The sequence below is a fragment of the Nerophis ophidion genome, linkage group LG03 (genome assembly GCF_033978795.1).
Source record: "Nerophis ophidion isolate RoL-2023_Sa linkage group LG03, RoL_Noph_v1.0, whole genome shotgun sequence".
Lineage (NCBI taxonomy): Eukaryota > Metazoa > Chordata > Actinopteri > Syngnathiformes > Syngnathidae > Nerophis > Nerophis ophidion.
Genome location: NC_084613.1, coordinates 24,053,006 through 24,075,793, shown reverse-complemented (window position 1 = coordinate 24,075,793; position 22,788 = coordinate 24,053,006). Strand labels below are relative to the sequence as shown.

The following is a 22,788-nucleotide window of genomic DNA, read 5'->3' as shown; positions in this document are numbered from 1 at the left end:
ATGTGACATTGAACATGTTAAAGATCTACCCGATACTGTATCTAGTGATGTAGACAGTGTGCCTGACACAGAAAATGCGGAAGGGGAATCTAATAATGACAGAGACAGCAATGAGCATGATAAAGATCCATCCGACAGACAACCTCCTATATAAGAACGGACCAAAGTATTAATCTAAAGTCAGGACGATTCATTAAGTATGTGGAAAGAGACACTGGAATTTCACACACAGCAAAAGTGCTAGGTCGAGCGGGAAAGGCAACTGGAAAACACAAGGACTGGTACAATCTGGAGTGCACAGAGCCAGTTAGCCTCACTGGCACAAAAAAGTCAGCTGACCTTTCACAGGTTGACACACTGCAGATTCAGTCATTGGACAGGGTGGAACAGCCATCTGATCACGAGGATGTACTTGGTACATAGGATGTGTCGTTTGAATCAGTTAAACTTACTGAAATCCGTAACTGGGAGAAACACAGTGTTTTTGATGAAGTAAAAAACATGGGACAAAAATTCATTTCCACAAGATGGGTGTGCACACTTAAAGACACACCAGACGGCATAGTTCCAAAAGCAAGGCTCGTGGCGAGAGGATTTGAAGAGCTAACCACAAAAGATCTCCCAAAAGACTCGCCAAGATGTGCCTCAGAGTCTCTTAGACTACTCATGTCTGTGATATGTCAAAACCAATGGACACCTCACCCTATGGACATTAAGTCAGCATTCCTTCAAGGAAATGAGTTATCCCGAGACATCTATGTTCGTCCACCACCTGAAGCTAAAAGTGAGGGAACTCTATGGAAGCTAAACAAATGTGTTTCTGGACTAAATGATGCATCACTGTATTGGTACAATAACGTTAAAAAAACAATGTAGCAAACTGGAGGAAAGATGTCACAAGTTGACCCTGCTATATTTTATTGGTTGGATAAAAATTGTATCGTGTCTGGGGTGCTTGCTTGTCGATGATTTCATCTGGGAGTGGTTCACAGATTTTCGTAACAGTAATCCCTCACCTGCAATTTGTCTTTTAAGTGGGCAGAGAAGAAAATGACAGTTTTTGCCATGTTGGCATGGAGTATGTCACTGCAAATGGAGTGACATGTATGCATCAGGAAAATTACATACATAATCTCCAGCCAATTCAAATAGACATCTCCAGAGCCATGAGACGGGAAGCTCTTTTGACTGAAAGTGAAATTGATGACCTGAGATCAAAAATAGGTCCACTTCTGTGGGTTGCAGCTAACATAAAACATGCTACTGTGCAGACTTTACATGACACAAACAAGGTAATGAGAACATTAAAATCAGAACAAGTGACACTGAAGTTTCAGAACTTGGGAAAAGACTCTCTAAAGCTAGTAGCGTTCTGTGATGCTTCACTGGGAAACCTTCCAGATGGAGGCACTCAAGGGGGACATCTCATTCTGCTGATGGGTGAGGAAGGAAGATTCTCATCTGTGTATTGGCAGTCAAAAAAGATCAGGAGAGTAGTACGAAGCACTCTTGCTGGAGAAACTCTTGCTCTTGCAGATGCTGTTGACACTGCCATTTATTTATCTGACCTTCATGCAGAACTTACCACAGGGAAAGTATCACAGCATGTCTTACCAATAGTGTGTGTCACTGATAACCACTCCCTTGCCGACGCCATCAAGTCTACTAAGTCAGTGACTGAGAAAAAGCTCTGACTTGAAATAAGGGGCATCAAAGAACTTCTTCAGAGTAAAATAATCCAACGGATACTCTGGGCACCTACAGTAGAGCAGCTAGCTGACTGTTTGACAAAACGAGGTGCATCCGCACTTTAGCTCCTAATGGCACTCAGTGTTGGAGAGTGGAAACTGGAATAGAGACTATTCTTTTGTGGACAGTTCTTTTTTTGTATAGGATTTTTTTGTTAGTCACTACGGTCTTACATTTTTATACTTATGGACATTAATAACAGACTGTGACTTTTTGTTCAAAAAAAGAAAAAAAAAGGGAAAAAGGAAAGTGGGAGATTGCAAATATTCTGTTTTTGCATTGCACATTTTTATGGTACTTACGGTTCAGTCACTCTTTTAGTGTATTTAAGGTACCTCTCAGCATGCATTGCTCTATGCGCGGGCTCCGGTTGGAAGTCGGTTTAAACGGTGGTGGCCAGTTTTTTTATTGTGTTCCTTGAATTTACATTGAGTAAAATATACTTCTACAAAGAAGAAGGTTGTCGTCATTGAGTTAATACCAGTTTTGCACACAATTTCATTATTTAATAAATGTAATGGGAATTAATTCAACAGTTTCTTTTTACAAATGCACAGTTTTTAAAAGTTACAAGTGATTAATTAAAATTAGTTTAAAACTGCTTCAATATACATAAATTAAAATGCATTAATAAACGATTTTTATTCAAACTGTTGCTCCTTAAAGGGGAACATTATCACCAAACCTATGCAAGCGTCAATATATACCTTGATGGTGCAGAAAAAAGACCATGTATTTTTTAACCGATTTCCGAACTATAAATGGGTGAATTTTGGCAAATTAAACGCCTTTCTGTTTATCGGGCTTTTAGCGATAACGTCAGAACGTGACGTCACCGAGGTAATACACCCGCCATTTTCATTTTCACATTACAAACACCGGGTCTCAGCTCTGTTATTTTCTGTTTTTTCGACTATTTTTTGGAACCTTGGAGACATCATGCCTCGTCGGTGTGTTGTCGGAAGGTGTAACAATACTAATAGGGAGGGATTCAAGTTGCACCACTGGCAAGAAATCTGCCGCCAGACCCCCATTGAATTTGCCAGAGTGTCCTCACATTTGACCGGCGATGCTAAGACAGACATGGCACAGAGATGTATGAATAACCTGCAGATGCATTTGCAACGATTAAGTCAACGAAATCACAAAGGTGAGTTTTGTTGATGTTGTTGACTTATGTGCTAATCAGACATATTTGGTCGCAGCATGACTGCCAGCTAATCGATGCTAACATGCTATGCTAATCGATGCTAAAATGCTATTTACGCTAGCTGTATGTACATTTGAAACTAGATACCCACATTTAATGCGAAACAAACACTTACCAACCGACGGATTTAAGTTGCTCCAGTGTCACAAGATGCGAAAGTCCTGATCGTTTGGTCTGCACATTTTACCGGCGATGCTAAGAAGGCAGCCATGCTATGGGCCACTTCATTAGGTACACCCATTTTATGGCCAAATAGCGTCAATAGCTATTCGCTCAATAACTTTAATTTCTTCTTCAATTTCGTTTTCGCTATCTGCCTACATACTCCGACCATCTGTTTCCATACATGCGTAATCTGTTGAATCGCTTAAGCCGCTGAAATCCGAGTCTGAATCCGAGCTAATATCGCTATATCTGGCTGTGGTAACCGCCATGTTGTTTGTATATGACGTCACAGGGAAATGGACAGTCGCATCGCAAATAGGGAAAATCAAGAACTTTAAAGCTTTTTTTAGGGATATTTCGGGAGGTATAAAATTTTGAAAAAAACTTTGAAAAATAAAACAAGCCACTGGGAACTGATTTTTATTGTTTTTAACCCTTTTGAAATTGTGATAATGTTCCCCTTTAAGCATATATCATTCCAGAATCTAATCACCACTAATAAAAGACATACGTAAGTGGATTTACACTTATCTAAACATAGTTGCTCCTACTAGTGAAGGATTGGTTTGTCAGAACCTGATAAATAAATCAAAGAGCAGGAGATCCCTACTTATGCTGACATCTAAGTATCAAATAATCATACCCCAAATGATGTGTGCAAGGAGACTCACCATTTGCTGAAGTCTTTCTGCAGACAGTGGTCCACGATGAGGTCTGTGGGGCATTTGGGGTTGACCAGGCTGGGGTCCACACCGTGTTTGATCAAGACGTCCCTCATGGCGGCCAGGTCAACCATGGCAGGGATACCACTAATAGGTAAAAAAAAAACAGCACTGAACCCAAATCTGCAGTATTTTCTCTGTGGATATTTGACTTTTTGCTGGACAAATACTCACGTGAAGTCCTGCAGGAGGACCCGTGCTGGCAAGAAGGGCACCTCGGTTTTCGCTTGCTGCTGATCCCAGTCCAAGATTCTCTCCACGTCTTTCTCTTTCACGTATAATCCATCGCAGCTTCGGATGGCCGCCTCCAACAAGACGCGGATGGAGAAAGGCAGCTTACCTGAAGGGAGAAAAACACAGTTATTTAAACCCCGACAGGAAAACAATACTCAAAGTCACCACTAAGGGTCTTTACTCACCATATCTTGGATCGTTTAATTTGTACGGATTGAAGAACTTGGGGCTTCCGTCTGATAGCCTGTCGATTAAATGGCGATACGGGTGCTCTGTGGAGTTGGAAGAAACGCATATCTTTTATCAACATCACAACAAAAGTAAGTTTAGTTTTTTTTGCGCTTTGCCTGTGTTATGTAATACTGCAATAATTCTGACAGCCTGGATTTTATTTCATATCTTATATTATTGACGGGGCTGGGTGATATGGACCAAAACTTGATACCACTGTATTTTTTTGTTTGAATACTGCTATCCGAAAAATTTTCAAATTGCTTAAGATTGCGTCAGTGTTTTATGGCTAAATAACCAGTGTTGAGAGCACTCGGATTATTTTTGTTGTAAGTAGTAACTTAATGTGTTGTTTATTCTTTAAAAAGTAATAAGTTGGCCTTTACTATGTCAAAGCAATTGTCCTTCATTTTATTTATGAATGTTTGTATCTTTACGCTTGTCCGCGGGATAGATGGAGCTTTTACTGGCTCACTGCGGTGAAAGCCACCGGCTGTTAAGTTGTCTTTTCAGCCACCCAGCTGTAACACCAAAGTACCTTAGACCGCACAGGCTATGGGTAGAGGCATTTTTAAACTGAGTTGTAGTTAAATATTTGACACACGGAGCAAGCAGCAGATATGGGCTATCATTAGCTTCTGTGCTAGGTCGCTAACAGAAGTAAACAACATAAACAGATGAGATTAGTAATAAAGTTGTACAAGGAGAGATACATTTTCTTAAGCAAATCGGTGTATGTGTAAATAAACAGATGCGGAAGCAAATTTTTACAACATCCATCCATCCATTTTCTACCGCTTGTCCCTCTTGGGGCCGCGGGGGGTGCTGGAACCTTAGTCTTCCTGAAAAAAAGGGACCCCAACACACATGCTGTACAACTAAATATGTACATGTCACTTATACACAAATACACATTGGCCCCGCCAGACAAATTTTCTCTCTCAATGTGGCCCCCAAGTTAAAATATTTGCCCAACTCTGTCTTATAGACACCTTAAAACTGATTCAAAAGACTCCCCGTTTCAATATATTTTTGAAGCCCTGAACATGCACAAAAAGTCCCCAAATGATGTAAGTGTGTTAGGTGTGGCGAAAAATGTTATATTTTGGGGGTCCTGAAAACTAATTTTCACGATTTGGCTTTTTAGCGGCACCTTTAAGTCCCTCCCACTAGTTTCACGAATCGACACGGGACACACGTAAAAGTCTCAAGAACCCATAGCCGAAAACAAACAGGAAGTCAGCCATCTCGGTTTCCGTCTGGCATTTTTAAGCCAAAAACAAGGGTCGTACTTTAACTGACTCCTCCTGGGGACTGATTGCGTCGTGGTTGAAATGACAGACACTAGACAGATAGGCGATGATATATTACGAAGGAATTTTGCCAACGCCATAAGATACGTGTGAAGCATGGTGCCAAAATTTTATCTGATGGTTCGCCACAAAACGTTAAAAACTCGGCTCCAGAAATTTTAATCTTTACCGAAATTGGTAGACATTATGAATATGACACCCAACCGTTCATATCTATTCACAGTTGGTGGAGCTTAGCGGCAAAAAATGCTCCTCGCCATTACCATCAAACTGTCATTACTGCACTTTAGATGATCAGACACAAACATTAAACTGATGGGCGATTAAAAAATTGCTATGTTTTTTTTTTCTTATGACAAGATGTGTGCGATGGATGGAACCAAACTTTGATCAGAAGGCTTGCCACAAAAACGGAATGTTAATAACTTGGGCTCCACAAAAAAGTATCTTCAGTTGTGTGACTGAAGGAAAATCACACAAAAAGGATTTTAATATTATTAAACTAGCGATTTGATTATTGCTTGGCCAACGCAACCTTTTTTGTGATTAAATGATAGGCAGCAGGTAAATGCAGATGATTTTACATGAGATAAAATATAGAACAAGAAAGTCCTGTAGTCTTTTTGGCAAGTCTTACTCTAACGTCTCAGCAAGACATCAAGCTGAAACGCTTGAGAGCAGTTTACAATGAAACAGACACTGTACAAGGAAATAGTCCCACAGTATAAAAAAACAAAAGTGTGCATTTTTTGAGGCCACAGCACAAAACTGGTTGAGGTCGATTTGCAGATAATAAAATCATGCAAAAACCTGTCAAACAAAAGCCTCTCAGGCAAAAGCCGGAGTGGGAAGTTATTTAGTTTCTGTTTGACACAACAACAAAACATAACTGAAAGTAGACTTGTCAAAAATGATTACTGTAGGGTTTGTATGAGAAGCAAAACTTTGCTAGGCATACTCTACTTAATGTATGTTTACAATAAACATGTTACAGATCTACATAACTTATACTGTAACTACAACTTATATTGACAAGAAGCAACACAAAGCTGGAGAAAAAAATACAAAAGTACACTTTATTCACTACTGTGTTACTAAAGCGGTCAGTTCGCATAATACATACTGATGGATATCGAGAACATACAGACCTTTTTTTTATTGAACCAAAAATACTGATATTCATAGATGTGGTGCATCTGCAAACAGCTATAATTGTGCACAATGCAAATTATAACCTGCTACTCAAGAATGTACAACAGTTCTCAACAAAAGAGGAGAAAGCTAACCCTCCGGGACAATTGAACCTAAAATATTTGTTTGTACGCAAAACACTTAAAACATTTAGCATATCAGTATGTGTAGCTACATTATGTAATGGATTAAGCAAAAAAGTCAAACAATGTACTAACATGATCCAGTTAAAGAAACCGTTCAATCCCAAAGTGTTTACAAAGTACAAGGAAGAGGAATGCCGATAAAAAAAATATTGAACCAGATAGATCAGGGGTCGGCAACCCGCGGCTCCGGAGCCGCATGCGGCTCTTTGGCCACTCTGATGTGGCTCAGCTGCATAATCGCCGACCCCCCAGATTATTTCGGGAGGTTTCCTGATTTTGGTGCCTCTCCCGGGGCTAAGATTCTCCGATTTTCACCCAGACTACAATATTGAGGGCGTGCCGTGATGGTTATGCTTTTGACGTCCTCTATATCATGTCATCGCGCCCGCTTTTACACCATGCTATCTGCGTGCCAGTCGGACGCATGGATTTTGCCGCTTCTGTCATCACACGTACGAGATTATAAGGCATACTTGGTCAACAGCCATACAGGTTACACTGAAGGTTGTGATATAAACGACTTTAACACTCTTACTAATATGCGCCACACTTTGAACCCAAACCAAACAAGAATGACAAACACATTTCGGGAGAACATCCTCAAAGTAACACAACATAAACAGAACAGAACAAATACCCAGAATCCCATGCATCCCTAACTCTTCTTGGCTACATTATACAACCCCGCTAGCACCAAACCCCGCCCCCCAGCTCCGCTCACCTCAACTGATGCACGGGGGGGGGGTACTAGCAGGGGTGTATAATGTAGCCAGGAAGAGTTAGGGATGCATGGGATTCTGGGTTAGTGCTGGGCGATATACGATATACCTGTATATGATATATCGCAGGTTTGTCTCTGTGCGATATAGAAAAAGACTACATCGTAGTATTCGGTTATACGTTCTCACGCAGTTGCTTTTAGCTGCGGTCATACACTTCAGGCTCTTCTCACTCTTTCCTGTCTCTCCTCACAGACAAGCAGGCGCACATTCTTACATACAGTACGTCACATACTGTCACGTCATACGTCACATACGTATACACCCTCACCCAACAGAGAGGTAGCAGACTGGGCTACGTTAGCTGCTGACGTAGCCATACGAGTGGGAATACGAGAGAAAGAAGGTGCGGATCTGGTAACAAATGAAGGAAGACTTAATTCCCAATAAAAACAGCAGGGGATCCATCGTCTGGCGGTGGTTCGGCTTCAAGTGGGAATATGTTGAACAGACTAATTTGTCAAGTGTGGGGCAAAAGCGTTGCCATAAAAAGTAGCATTACTGCTAATATGTAGCATCATTTGAAAAGTTACTCGCTAGCGAATGAAGAGAATTTCATAACGTTCGTCGAAACCTACCACATAGTGAAGGACGAATACAATTTGATTTCCTATTATGCAGCTCATTTTTATTCGTCACTTAAAATGTCTCTGACAATCTTGCACTTTATGTTTTGGAAATGACTTGAATGTTTGTGCCATTGCTTAATAACTTTAATAAATACACTTTTGGTCAATTGACTTAGTTGTGATTTCCTTCTCTGCATGAAAGTTTAAAAGTAGCATATATGAATGCAGTATGAAGAAGAATGTTTTAATGTATACACATATAATCATCATACTGCTGTGATTATATGCATCAAGTGTTCATTCAAAGCCAAGACAAAATATCGTTATATTTATCGTATATCGCAATATGGCCTAAAAATATTGCAATATTTAAAAAAGGCCATATCGCCCAGCTCTATTCTGGGTATTTGTTGTGTTCTGTTTATGTTGTGTTACTGTGAGGATGTTCTCCAGAAATGTGTTTGTCATTCTTGTTTGGTGTGGGTTCACAGTGTGGCGCATATTAGTAAGAGTGTTAAAGTTGTTTATATCACAACCTTCAGTGTGACCTGTAGGGCTTTTGAACAACTATGCCTTGCAGTCGTGTGTGTATCTGTGGAAACCACATACAACATGTTGCTTGGCTGGCAAGCCGTTTGTACATGTTGTAGAAGGCGTCAAAGGCAGTGCCTTCATAGCACGCCCTTATTATAGTTGTCTGAGTGAAATTCAGCAGATATTCTTGAGAATTGCTGCTATGAGAATTCGGCAACCTCTCGGAAAATTTGGGAGGGTTGACAAGTGTAAAGCTGTCAAGCGGCAGTCATATAAAACTTGCGGGCCGCACTAACATTAAATTTTCTTATCAAGGTGCGGGCCGGGTGTCTGAGACCCCTGGTTTACACATAGCACAAAGCAAAAAAAAACAAACTCTTTATGCAGTGTTATTTCATTTGAAATTTTAAAAGAGATTTGTGGCTCCCACTGTTTTCTTTATTTTATGAAACGGGTCAAAATGGCTCTTTGAGTGGTAAAGGTTGCCGACCCCTGTGATAGATGAATGACACATAATCTATCACATATTCAGAAATTTAAGTGAACCATACAGGAATTTAACTATCTATTCATGTGTAGTGTATTATTATGTAATCATTAATTTATTGTTGTTGTGGTAAAGATTGAAAAAGGAAATGAACAATAGTTTTACACATTATTTCTAGGCGGAAAATGGGTATGATTAAATAAGATCTGCTTCTTCCTACTCCTTTTCGGACATGTTAAGAGTGCGAAACTGTACAGATGTAATGTAAACATTCAGTGTTTTTTTTTTTTTTATTGATACTTTTATTAGTAGATTGCACAGTTCAGTACATATTCTGTACAATTGACCACTAAATGGTAACACCCGAATAAGTTTTTCAACTTGTTTAAAGGGGAACATTATCACCAGAACTATGTAAGCGTCAATGAATACCTTGATGTTGCAGAAAAAAGACCATATATTTTTTTAACCGATTTCCGAACTCTAAATGGGTGAATTTTGGCAAATTAAACCCCTTTCTATTTATCGCTCTGGGAGCGATTACGTCAGAACGTGACGTCACTTAGGTAATAAATATTTTCCGTTTTTTCGACTATTTTCTGGAACCTTGGAGACATCATGCCCCGTCGGTGTGTTGTCGGAGGGTGTAACAACACTAACAGGGAGGGATTCAAGTTGCACCACTGGCCCAAAGATGCCAAAGTGGCAAGAAATTGGACGAAATTTGATCAAAATACGAGGGTGTGGGGAAAGCCGACGAAATGGTCAGTCGTTTGTTCCGCACACTACCGATGAACGCTATGCTACTACAGGGATGGCAAGATTGTGTGGATATCCTGCGACACTCAAAGCAGATGCATGTCCAACGATAAAGTCAAAGAAATCTGCCGCCAGACCCCCATTGAATGTGCCGGAGTGTCAGCACATTTTACCGGCGATGCTAAGGCAGACATGGCACAGAGGTGTATGGATAACCTGCAGAAGCATTTCGAACGATACAGTCAATGAAATCACAAAGGTGAGTTTTGTTGATGTTATTGACTTATGTGCTAATCAGACATATTTGGTCGCGGCATGACTGCCAGCTAATCAATGCTAACATACTATTTAGGCTAGCTGTATGTACATTTGAAACTATATTTTCATCCAGCGTTTCCCTCCATCCACATTTAATGCCAAACAAACACTTACCAATCGACAGATTTAAGTTGATCCAGTGTCACAAGATGCGAAACTTCCGATCGTTGGTCTGCACATTTTACCGGCGATGCTAAGGCAGACATTGCCGAATAGCGCCAATAGCTATTCGCTCAATAGATTCAGTTTCTTATTCAATTTCGTTTTCGCTATCTGCCTCCATACTCCAACCATCCGTTTCAATACATGCGTAATCTGTTGAATCGCTTAAGCCACTGAATTCCGAGTCTGAATCCGAGCTAATGTCGCTATATCTTGCTGTGCTATCCGTATTGGCATCACTGGATGACGTCACAGGAAAATGGACGGTGGCTTCACAGATAGCGAAAATCAGGCACTTTAAAGCTTTTTTTAGGGATATTCCGGGATGGGTAAAATTTTGAAAAAAACTTTGAAAAATAAAATAAGCCACTGGGTACTGATTTTTATTGGTTTTAACCCTTCTGAAATTGTGATAATGTTCCCCTTTAAGTCCGGGTCCACGTTAATCAATTCATGGTACAATTATATACTATGAGCATAATACAGTCATCACACAGGTTAATCATCATAGTATATACATTGAATTATTTACATTATTTACAATCCGGGGCGTGGGATGAGGAGCTTTGGTTGATATCAGTACTTCAGTCATCAACAATTGCATCAACAGAGAAGTGGACATTGAAACAGTGTAGGTCTTACTTAATAGGATATGTACAGCCAGCTGAGAACATAGTGAGTTCAGATAGCATAAGAGCAAGTAAATACATTAGAAGTACATTTGATTATTTACATTAGGTTATTTAGAACCTGGGCAGATGGGATGTGAATGGAGGAGGGTATTAGTAAAGGGTTGAAGTTGCCTGGAGGTGTTGTTTTAGAGCGGTTTTGATGGAGGATACATGTTCAAAACACATATTATAAAATGAATTTTCATTACTCGTTTGTTGTCCTGTTTTCCCCCCTCTTTAAAAATGTCCGAAATGAATACTTGCAATACAATATTAAGAATAAATTGGCCCTAAGGTGTGAATGTGAGTGTGAATGTTGTTTGTCTATATGTGTTGGCCCTGCGATGAGGTCGCGACTTGTCCAGGGTGTGCACCGCCTTTCGCCCGATTGTAGCTGAGATAGGCACCAGCGCCCCCCGCGACCCCAAAAGGGAATAAGCGGTAGAGATGGATGGACTAGTGTATATTATGAGCCCCATTGAAGGCGACACAAGCTAGCATGAGAGTGCTAACCTTATCATGAAGCCCACTCGCTAACTACTTATCACTCCGCTGCTGCTCTAACAACTGACGGTAAAGATAAAGACATTAAAATGTTTAACGCAAATGAACAAAACATGTAATGGATAAGTAACTGCTTGGAGGGTACTGGCTCAATTCGAACGCTAAACCGAGCGGTCTAGTCGTGTAGTGTTAGCTTCATTATGTCCCGGTGCTTGACATCGGACATTTAAATATCATTAAACAAAAGCCGCCGCTCGTTTTAAACAGAATGGTGACTGTGGCCAGAAACCGGTGTGTCGGCCGGATAACAGTCGGGGGACATGACAACAAGCGCGGAGGTATAAAGAAGAAGACTCCTCTTTACCTTTGCCTGTGGAAGAGAGCGCCATGATGACTTATGGAATCAACACGACTCATCCGAGCGAGCAGCACAACGGCGACACTTGACGGACCAATCAGAGGGCAGAGCGCAGCAGCCACGCCCACCAAGTGAATTACGGCTACGCCTTCACTGTAAAAGCACTGCTGAGGAGCGGCGCCCTTTTAGAAATAAAAGCATAAAACTGCTTTATTTGACTCAAATATCAATCAGTCAATACAGAGCAAGATCGGTATGGATGAGAAAAGGACAGTATCTAGTATATGTAATTCACCTGTACAACAAAGGCTTGCAGTGAAATTATGGTTGAGAAAAATGTTATAAATTAACTCCAAATTTCTCCTTATTTGGTATTTTAATAAAGATTTGTGTGACTTTAAACTTAGGGGAATTGCAATTTATTTGCTATCATCCAAAATCTTTATATAAGACAAGGACGCATGTTTTTCTTTGTATAATGCATTCTAACTCGTAAATAAACACCTGCAAAGTCAGACTTTTGCAGGTGTTTATTTAGCTGCAGCTAACAATGAGAGCCGCTCTATTTTTTCCTATAAAACATTCTTAAAACATCCAAAAAACACAATCAATCAATGTTTATTTATATAGCCCTAAATCACAAGTGTCTCAAAGGGCTGCACAAACCATTACGACATCCTCGGAAGAACCCACATAAGGGCAGGGAAAACTCACACCCAGTGAGCAAGGAGAACTCACACCCAGTGGGACGTCGGTGACAATGATGACTATGAGAACCTTGGATTGTGGGCTCTGGGAATCACTAATAAGCCGGAGTCCTTTGAGCGCAGATTTCTTGCCGGTACATATGGAACAATACAATCGGCAAGATAGGCTGGAGCTAGACCGTGTAGTATTTTATACGTAAGTAGTAAAACCTTAAAGTCACATCTTAAGTGCACAGGAAGCCAGTGCAGGTGAGCCAGTATAATAATTGTAAATCAATCAATCAATCAATCAATGTTTACTTATATAGCCCTAAATCACTAGTGTCTCAAAGGGCTGCACAAACCACCACGACATCCTCGGTAGGCCCACATAAGGGCAAGGAAAACTCACACCCAGTGGGACGTCGGTGACAATGATGACTATGAGAACCTTAGAGAGGAGGAAAGCAATGGATGTCGAGCGGGTCTAACATGATACTGTGAAAGTTCAATCCACAATGGATCCAACACAGTCGCGAGAGTCCAGTCCAAAGCGGATCCAACACAGCAGCGAGAGTCCCGTTCACAGCGGAGCCAGCAGGAAACCATCCCAAGCGGAGGCGGATCAGCATCGCAGAGATGTCCCCAGCCGATACACAGGCAAGCAGTACATGCCCACCGGATCGGACCGGACCCCCTCCACAAGGGAGAGTGGGACATAGAAGAAAAAGAAAAGAAACGGCAGATCAACTGGTCTAAAAAGGGAGTCTATTTAAAGGCTAGAGTATACAAATGAGTTTTAAGGTAGCATCTCGAACTGTTACCGGGAGGGCATTCCAGAGTACTGGAGCCCGAACGGAAAACGCTCTATAGCCCGCAGACTTTTTTTGGGCTTTGGGAATCACTAACAAGCCGGAGTCCTTTGAACGCAGATTTCTTGCCGGGACATATGGTGCAATACAATCGACAAGATAGGATGGAGCTAAACCGTGTAGTATTTTATACGTAATTAGTAAAACCTTAAAGTCACATCTTAAGTGCACAGGAAGCCAGTGCAGGTGAGCCAGTACAGGCGTAATGTGATCAAACTTTCTTGTTCTTGTCAAAAGTCTAGCAGCCGCATTTTGTACCAACTGTAATCTTTTAATGCTAGACATGGGGAGACCCGAAAATAATACGTTACAGTAGTCGAGGCGAGACGTAACAAACGCATGGATAATGATCTCAGCGTCTTTAGTGGACAGAATGGAGCGAATTTTTGCGATATTACGGAGATGAAAGAAGGCCGTTTTAGTAACGCTTTTAATGTGTGCCTCAAAGGAGAGAGTTGGGTCGAAGATAATACCCAGATTCTTTACCGTGTCGCCTTGTTTAATTGTTTGGTTGTCAAATGTTAGAGTTGTATTATTAAATAGAGTTCGGTGTCTAGCAGGACCGATAATCAGCATTTCCGTTTTTTTGGCGTTGAGTTGCAAAAAGTTAGCGGACATCCATTGTTTAATTTCATTAAGACACGCCTCCAGCTGACTACAATCTGGCGTGTTGGTCAGCTTTAGGGGCATGTAGAGTTGGGTGTCATCAGCATAACAGTGAAAGCTAATACCGTATTTGCGTATGATGTCACCTAGCGGCAGCATGTAGATGCTGAAGAGTGCAGGGCCAAGGACCGAACCCTGGGGAACTCCACACGTTACCTTAACGTGTGACTTTAAACTTAGTAACACCGGAACGTTATTCGAGTGTTACCATTTAGTGGTCAACTGTACGGAATATGTACTGTACTCTGCAATCTACTAATAAAAGTTTCAATTAATCAATCACTATAGTGCATCCATTCATCCATTTTCTACTGCTTATTCCATTTGGGGTCGCGGGGGGCGCTGGTGCCTATCTCAGCTACAATCGGGCGGAAGGCGGTATACACCCTGGACAAGTCGCTACCTCATCGCAGGGCCAACACAGATAGACAGACAACATTCACACTCATATTCAGCGCAGTTCTCCTTTAAAACCCCATTGTCGTGATGTAATATTCAAAGACCCTTCGTTATTTTAAATTACAATTATGTGTCTTCGTAGTAAAAAATAAATATTCAAGTCACTTTTGCACAATACATTGAAAAACTTAAACAGATACCACATGTGCTTTAATAAACTATATCTCGTTTTTAAACTGCAACGTGTGACATGGTTTTAAAAGTTGTGCTGTCAATTACGAGTCGAACCCGAATGCATCACGAAGCGTTGCAACATTCCGTCAGTAAAGTCCATAAAAGTAAACTCTTTTAATGAAATAGTCTTGTGATCGAAGTGTTAGTGGGGTTTTTTTACCGCAAGAAAAAAATATGATGTGGGAAAAAAAACACAAAAATAACAAGCAGCTCCTCGATGACCTTTCACCTTTGATTAGCAAACAGGGAAGCAGCAGTCATGGACGGAAGGAGACATGACCCACCATCGTACTGCACTGCAGGCCGGATGACAGAGTGAGACGTCAAGCAGGAGAGATCCGACACACCAGGCCTCTAAACGGGTAAGTTAAACCCGTGCTTTTTAAAGATTAGTTTGCGATCTGCCATAAGTAAACGTGGCTATGTTGTTAGCCGCTAGCCCGCTAGCGAGCAGTACTCTGACATTGCACGTGCCTGGCCTCCAGCTGACTTCTTGTAACAAACATGGCGACATTAGTCTTTTTCTTTAGTGCAGGGCTGGCCGAATTTCTCCCAGCAAAGGCTGCATAAATAAATAAAAAATGAAGGATGCAGGGGCCACTTCGATATTTGTTTTGTACATTAAAGATACTAACACCATACAGGTCAATCAATATATGCCAAACTATCTGAACGCAACGTATATTATAGCTTCTCGTTATCGGCAGTAAAGCATATTATACGCAAGTTTGCCGTAAATAAAGCATTCTTAAGGCTTCACGGTGGCAGAGGGGTTAGTGCGTCTGCCTCACAATACGAAGTTCCTGCAGTCCTGGGTTCAAATCCAGGCTCGGGATCTTTCTGTGTGGAGTTTGCATGTTCTCCCCGTGAATGCGTGGGTTCCCTCCGGGTACTCCGGCTTCCTCCCACTTCCAAAGACATGCACCTGGGGATAGATTGATTGGCAACACTAAATTGGCCCTAGTGTGTGAATGTTGTCTGTCTATCTGTGTTGGCCCTGCGATGAGGTGGCGACTTGTCCAGGGTGTACACCGCCTTCCGCCCGATTGTAGCTGAGATAGGCGCCAGCGCCCCCCGCGTCCCCGAAAGGGAATAAGCGGTAGAAAATGGATGGATGGAAAGCATTCTTAAGCATGAAATTGGTTATATGAACTAAAAATACCAGTACTTCTGTAATAATGGCCACTAAACGGGGCCCAAACAATCAGACCGCACTGTGCAGTATCGTGCCCACTGATTGGCTCAGCCTCACAAAACATCAATAACATAAACATGAACACTAGTGATGGGTTGATGAGGCGTCATGGAGCATTTAGACACATTGCAAAACTGTATTGATACTGTGTCACTAATTACTGACATCTGCTGGACATTAAAGGCCTACTGAAACCCACTACTACCCACCACGCAGTTTATATGTCAATGATGCAATATTAACATTGCAACGCATGCCAATACGGCCTTTTTAGTTTACTAAATTGCAATTTTAAATTTCTTGAAAGTTTTTCTTGAAAACGTCGCGTAATGACGACGTGTACGCTTGACATCACGGGCTGTTAGGAATATAAGCGCTGCGCACACACACAGCTAAAAGTCGTCTGCTTTAACGGCATAATTACACAGTATTTTGGAGATATGTGTTGCTGAATCTTTTGCAATTTGTTCAATTAATATTGGAGAAGTCACAGTAGTAGGTGGAGTTGGGAAGCTTTAGCCTTTAGCCACACAAACACACGGTGATTCCTTGTTTAAAATTCCTGGAGGTGAAACTTCCCTATGGATCACAGCGGACATGGATCCCGACCACATGTCAACCAGCAGGTTTTGGTGAGAAAATTGTGGTTAAAAAGTCGCTTCTTACTGGATATCATCAGCTGAGCTTGTGCCGCCCATAAAGCTGCCGTCGACTTCCCTGAGACACTGCGCGTCAACACCCGGCCTGTTAGCATGCTAGCATTAGCATTTTTAATTTGACCTGTGCATTTTAGCGACTGGCGCAATTTAGCGGCCTGCACATTTTCGCATTCACCTACAATGTCTCCCAAAACTGCATAGTTTTGTTTTTCTGCGTAATCTTGTGATGCAAGATGTATTTAGAATGTGCAAAACAAGCTGCCGGCCGCAAATGGCCCACCGGCCGCACTTTGGACACCCCTGATTTAGTCAATAATGTTCTGTTCCAGCTCAACTGAGCATAGAGTTATAAAACTTACAATTAGACAAACTTTAATGATACACAAGGGAAATTGTTCAAAGTGGGTAAAATTAAGTGCCAGCAACCTGAGGGTTCCTGGTTCAATCCCCAGCTTCTACAAACCTAGTCACATCCGTTGTGTCCTTGAGCAAGACACTTCACCCTTGCTCCTGATGGGTCGTGGTTAGGGCCTTGCATGGCAGATCCCACCATCAAGTGTGTGAATGGGTGAATGCGGAAATAGTGTCAAAGCGCTTTAAGTACCTTGTAGGTAGAAAAGCGCTATACAAGTATAACCCATTTACTATTTAATGGTGTCGCAAGCAGCAGCCTCGTCTGCAAAAGGAGAGATGTACATTCCGATGAAGATTACAGAATAAATATGGAGCAAATAATATGGTCGAAGGTGGGGTGTGACGTTTGTAAGACGGTCTGTGGAGGTTAAACTGTGTTTGCAGCTTGTGCGTGCGTGCATGCGTGCGCGTCATGTTCCACTTTCTGGAGTGTTGCTCACAAAAGTCTTGCTTAATAATTGCACAACATAATCCATTGGACAGGGGTGTCCAAAGTGGCCCACGGCACATTCTAAAGACAGAATAAAAACATAATGGATTAGAATATTATACACAAAAAAACTAGAAAATGAAATTTTGGGAGGAATTGTGTGTGAATGTTATGTAGACCACAGGGAAGTGTTTTAAACTTAGAAATAAAATCATAATATAACTCCTTTTAATGCGCCTATTGTATAAAAAAAGACCTTAATAGACCCGCTCATCGGCAGTGCGCCTTATAACCAGATGCGCCCTATGGTACAGCAAATAGAGTAAGTATGCTTTGTTTCTGTTAACACAAAGCTAAGAGGTGAATGTTGTTTTCAGATAGTATACCATATATTGATTGGCCTATATTGTATCGGTTTCAGTATATTTTAATGTACAAAATGTAATAAAAGTGGCGCCGTAATCCGTCAAATTTTATTAATGCGGCCCTTGCTAGAAAAAATGTGGGCACCACTGCCAGAAGGCAAAGCAAATTATTGTTTGAATGCAAATGATTAGCACCTGCATGTTAGATCCTGTCTTCAAACAATCTATTGTGATTCTGCATCTGTTGTGTCGTGCAGTTGTGATGGTGCTCGAGGGTGGAGGACCTCAGACGTGAGGCTTTAGGGGTGCAGCAGTGCGGCCCTGGCACGGCCGGACAACACCATGCAGCAAAAAGGAGCCATCCGGATTATCGAATGGGAGGACCTGGACAAGAGGAAGTTCTACTCCCTGGGCCTGCTCATGACATTGACAACGCGGGCCACCGTGTACCCTGCCAGCCTCATCCGCACCCGGCTGCAGGTGCAGAAGGGCAAGACTCTCTACTCGGGCACGGCGGACGCCTTCTGCAAGATCCTGCGAAGCGAGGGCGTGCGGGGCCTCTACCGCGGCTTCATGGTCAACACCTTCACGCTGCTCTCGGGCCAGGCGTACATCACCACCTACGAGCTGGCGCGCAAGTACGTGTCCCAGTACTCGGCCAGCAACACGCTCAAGTCGGTGGTGGCGGGCGGGGCGGCGTCCCTGGTGGCGCAGACCATCACGGTGCCTATAGACGTGGTATCGCAGCACCTGATGATGCAAGGGCAGAGCGAGCACATGACTCGCTTCAGGGCCAAACCCAAAATGATGCTGAGCACCACAAAACGCAGACTCACTTTTGGGCAGACCAGGGAGATTTCGGTACAAATCTTTGCGGCGGATGGCTTGAGGGGCTTCTACAGGGGCTACGTGGCTTCGCTGCTCACCTACATCCCAAACAGTGCCCTCTGGTGGCCTTTTTATCACTTTTACACAGGTAAATCCAATCAGTGAACATCGGTTTAAATTGACATTGATGCTGCTTTTGTGCCTTTTTATTGTCTCTTTTTTAATTAGAAAAGCTGTCTTTGATCGCACCCAGCGAGTGCCCCCACCTCATTCTGCAAGGGTTGGCAGGTCCCATGGCTGCTGCCACCGCCTCCACCATCACCAACCCCATGGACGTTGTCCGAGCGAGGGTGCAGGTACGCTCCCAGCCACCAAGTTCAAATTGGCTATCATTTTTACTGCAGCGATTTTTAATATCTTTGTGTTATCGGTAACAAGCGTATTCTACGTAATTTTGCACTAAATTAAGCACTTTCAAGCACAAAAAAGGCTAAATGGACTAAAAATACCAATACTACAGTATTATTGGCCACGTCTGTAGACGAGAACAAAACAATCAGTTTCTTGACCACTAATTGGCCTCAGGCAGCAATATTACTGTTAACATGCTAACTTTTTAGTCAACTTTGCAACCAAACACCTACGGGTCCCTTCACTTTTGTTTTCATTTAAAAAAAATAAGTTGAACACCATTAGTAGTAAAACAAACTTAACTTTGCATTTTCCCTATTTTATTTAACAATGCTTTTCCATCAGAAAATGTGACTGATTACGGTTACTGTTTTTAGTTGAAGTGAAGAAATTTTCACATTTGAGGACTCTGGGCCAAAAAAGGAACAAACACGCATGCTAGCGTTAGCTTACTCTGGTGCTGTGCATTTTCTCTGGATCCTGCATTAGTATACCTTAATTTCTTCTGCCCTCAGTGTCGTCTTGGATGAATGTCTCTTTGCAATTGATGTTTTTCCATTGATAAAAGCAGGTACTATTTATAGTAATTTCGGATTGGCTAAAAGTAGTAAAAAAAATACACACATACTAAAATGTGCCTAACCTGTTGCTGTGTATTAGCTTTGGACTCTCCATTATTATTCTCCAATCTGCTTTGCCCTCAGTCTCTTTATGGATAAAATGAGTCCCTTCAATGTGATTGATGCTTTTCCGTTGATAGAAGCAGCTAGTATTAGAGATGTCCGATAATGGCTTTTTTTCTGGTATCCGATATTCCGATATTGTCCAACTCTTAATTACCGATACCGATATATACAGTCGTGGAATTAACATAATATTATGCCCAATTTTGTTGTGATGCCCCGCTGCATGCATTAAACAATGTAACAAGGTTTTCCTTAATAAATCAACTGACGTTATGGGAAAAAAATGCCAAAATGGTACTGCCATATTTATTATTGAAGTCACAAAGTGCATTATATATTTTAACGTGCCTCAAAACAGCAGCTTGGTATTTGGGACATGCTCTCCCTGAAAGAGCATGAGGAGGTTGAGGGGGGTAGTGGGGGGTGTATATTGTAGCGTACTGGAAGAGTTAGTGCTGCAACGGGTTCTGGGTATTTGTTCTGTTCTGTTTATGTTGTGTTACGGCGCGAATGTTCTCCCGAAATGTTTGTCATTCTTATTTGGTGTGGGTTCACAGTGTGGCGCATATTTGTAACAGTGTTAAAGTTGTTTATACGGCCACCCTCAGTGTGACCTGTATGGCTGTTGACCAAGTATTATATTCACTTGTGTGTGTGAAAAGCCGTAGGTATTATGTGATTGTGCTGGTACGCAAATGCAGTGCCTTTTAAGGTTTATTGGCGCTCTGTACTTCTCCCTACATCCGTGTTCAACTGTACAGCTGCGTTTCATTCTCCTTTTGGATAAAATCTATCTCCTTGTGGTCGATTATTTTCCGCTAATAAAAGCAGGTTGTATTTGCTGTCATTTTAGGATACTAACTTTAGCTTACCCTGTTGCTGTGTGATAGCTCTGGAAGCTGAATAATTATTCTCCCATCTCCTCTGCGCTCAGTCTCTTTTTCAATTAAGTTAATCCTCTCCTTGCGATTTACGGTTTTCCATTGATAAAAGTAGGGACTAGTTAGACATTCAACGATAGACACCGTCTAAAAGTGGCCATAACATTAGTTTACCAAGTGGCTGTGTCAGATGTGGACATTATTAAATTCCAAAGTGCTCAATCTTCCTGCTGCCCTCAGTCTCTTCTTGGATAAAAAGTCTCCAAAAATGAAGAGTAAAAAAAAGTCATGCGCTCCGATTTTTTTTTTTGTTAGCTTGTCTTTATTCCGATTGATGCATTCAAGAGACTTTGTTACCTTGTTCTCCTACCAGTTGGAAGGCCGCTCGTCGGTGGTGGAGACCTTCAAGCAGCTGCTGGCGGAGGAGGGCGTGTGGGCTATGACCAAAGGGCTGTCGGCCCGCATCATCTCCGCCATGCCTACGTCGGTGCTCATCGTAGTGGGCTACGAGACCCTCAAGAGGCTCAGCCTCCGGGCAGACCTGGTCGACTCCAGGCACTGGTGAAGAGCCTCTCGCCGCATTTTTACCTCATCGCAGCGTTACCACTAGGCCAAGACACTGCCAAAAATGTACAAACTTTATTTTGAAATCTCTTTAAAAATGGACCGTAGAGTGATTACAAACTGCTGTTCATTATATGTGAGATTTGCAACATTAAGTGTTACAACTTTTTAGACGGCAGAACCTCCATGTGGATTTTTTTTTTTTTGTGCCAAAATCTGCCTTGAGAGCACAGCAGATGTCTAGTGTGCATTCCAGTGACCATACTTCAAAAAAAAAAAAAAATAGAATGCACCTGTGTAAAGACAAAAATATGTTTCAGGACACCTAAATAGCAAATTCACTGTTTTATTATATGTGCTGCAGTTCTATGAACTTTTTAAATATATACTGTATACACACACACACACAAACCTTCATATTTTGTTTGTGTCTAATTTTTATGACACAAAGCACCAACAAGTTAACGAGCCAGAACAAGAACCACAACAAAAACTGTCTTTCGTTAAAAACGCAAGGACGCTTTTCGGTGCCTGTTTGAACTGGATTTATTTTTTTTTAAATAGCAGCACTTCAATGAGGAGCATTGATGGACTGGTGCTGAGCTTCTCACTTAAATCCACCGACTACCTACTGTACTGTATTGTATGCCTTTCTAGGAATGTTTGCTGTAACTGTGGGTGAATGACATGAATAAAACAATCTGTACAGAGGATGGTCATTTAAGCCATTTTTCTTGAACTACCAAAAAAGAGATTTTATGAAAATGAATAGTATGAGTATGAGCTTTGGGTTATGACCGAAAGGACAAGATCTTGGATACAAGCGGCCGAAATGAGTTCAGTTTCTGTTAGGTGGCGGGGCTCTCCTTTAGAGATAGGGGGAGGTGCTCAAGGTAAAGCCACTGCTCCTCCATATCCATAGGATGTTGGGAAACTGTCTCCCAGCTGGCCTGGGAAAGCCTTGAGATCCCCTGGGAGGAGCTAGACGAAGTGGATGGGGGGAGGGAAGTCTGGGCTTCCCTGCTTAGGCTACTGCCCCCGCCACCTGACCTCGGATAAGCGGAAGAAGATGGCTAAATAGTATTTTAGTACATCAGTAGTACTATCTATTGAATTTCATTATATTTCTTCTAAGACTCCTTTACTCTGGCAATTTTACTCCTACTTTAGTTTATTTACAGCGGGGGCTCAGAACATTTTTGACCTCAGTGCCCAACTTTTCAATTACAGAGGGGCTAGGGACACTGAATTTGTAATCTTGCTCTTAATTTGAATCTTAATCAATAATTGTACATAACCTGCTTACAGTTTAAACCTTGTCATAAAGTACCATGTGTTGATATCTAAGATAATTATCTAGGCTCGGGTCAGGCTGATAAAAAATAAATACTAATCA

At 41.8% G+C, this 22,788-nt stretch overlaps 2 protein-coding genes across 3 annotated transcripts in view; one reads left to right on the top strand and one right to left on the bottom strand.

Annotated features, from left to right (window-relative positions):
• ireb2 (iron-responsive element binding protein 2) overlaps window positions 1-12,228 on the bottom strand; it is a 33,466-nt gene extending 21,238 nt beyond the window's left edge. Inside the window, exons 1-4 of one of the 2 annotated variants that reach the window (XM_061894627.1) lie at window positions 12,109-12,228; window positions 4,266-4,352; window positions 4,021-4,186; window positions 3,796-3,933 (exon numbers count right to left, since the gene is read on the bottom strand). In XM_061894627.1, the coding sequence (XP_061750611.1) occupies window positions 3,796-3,933; window positions 4,021-4,186; window positions 4,266-4,352; window positions 12,109-12,133 (416 nt within the window). In that variant the 5' untranslated portion in view covers window positions 12,134-12,228. The remainder of the gene's footprint in view (window positions 1-3,795; window positions 3,934-4,020; window positions 4,187-4,265; window positions 4,353-12,108) is intronic. The other variant, XM_061894626.1, reaches the window with a different exon arrangement.
• Window positions 12,229-15,081: 2,853 nt separating this feature from the next.
• Window positions 15,082-22,103, top strand: slc25a44a (solute carrier family 25 member 44a). Its single transcript, XM_061894609.1, has 4 exons — window positions 15,082-15,321; window positions 18,280-18,998; window positions 19,079-19,206; window positions 21,202-22,103. The coding sequence occupies exons 2-4, from the start codon at window positions 18,365-18,367 to the stop codon at window positions 21,391-21,393; spliced, it is 954 nt and encodes a 317-aa protein (XP_061750593.1). The 5' UTR covers window positions 15,082-15,321; window positions 18,280-18,364; the 3' UTR covers window positions 21,394-22,103.
• The last annotated feature ends 685 nt before the right edge of the window (window positions 22,104-22,788 follow it).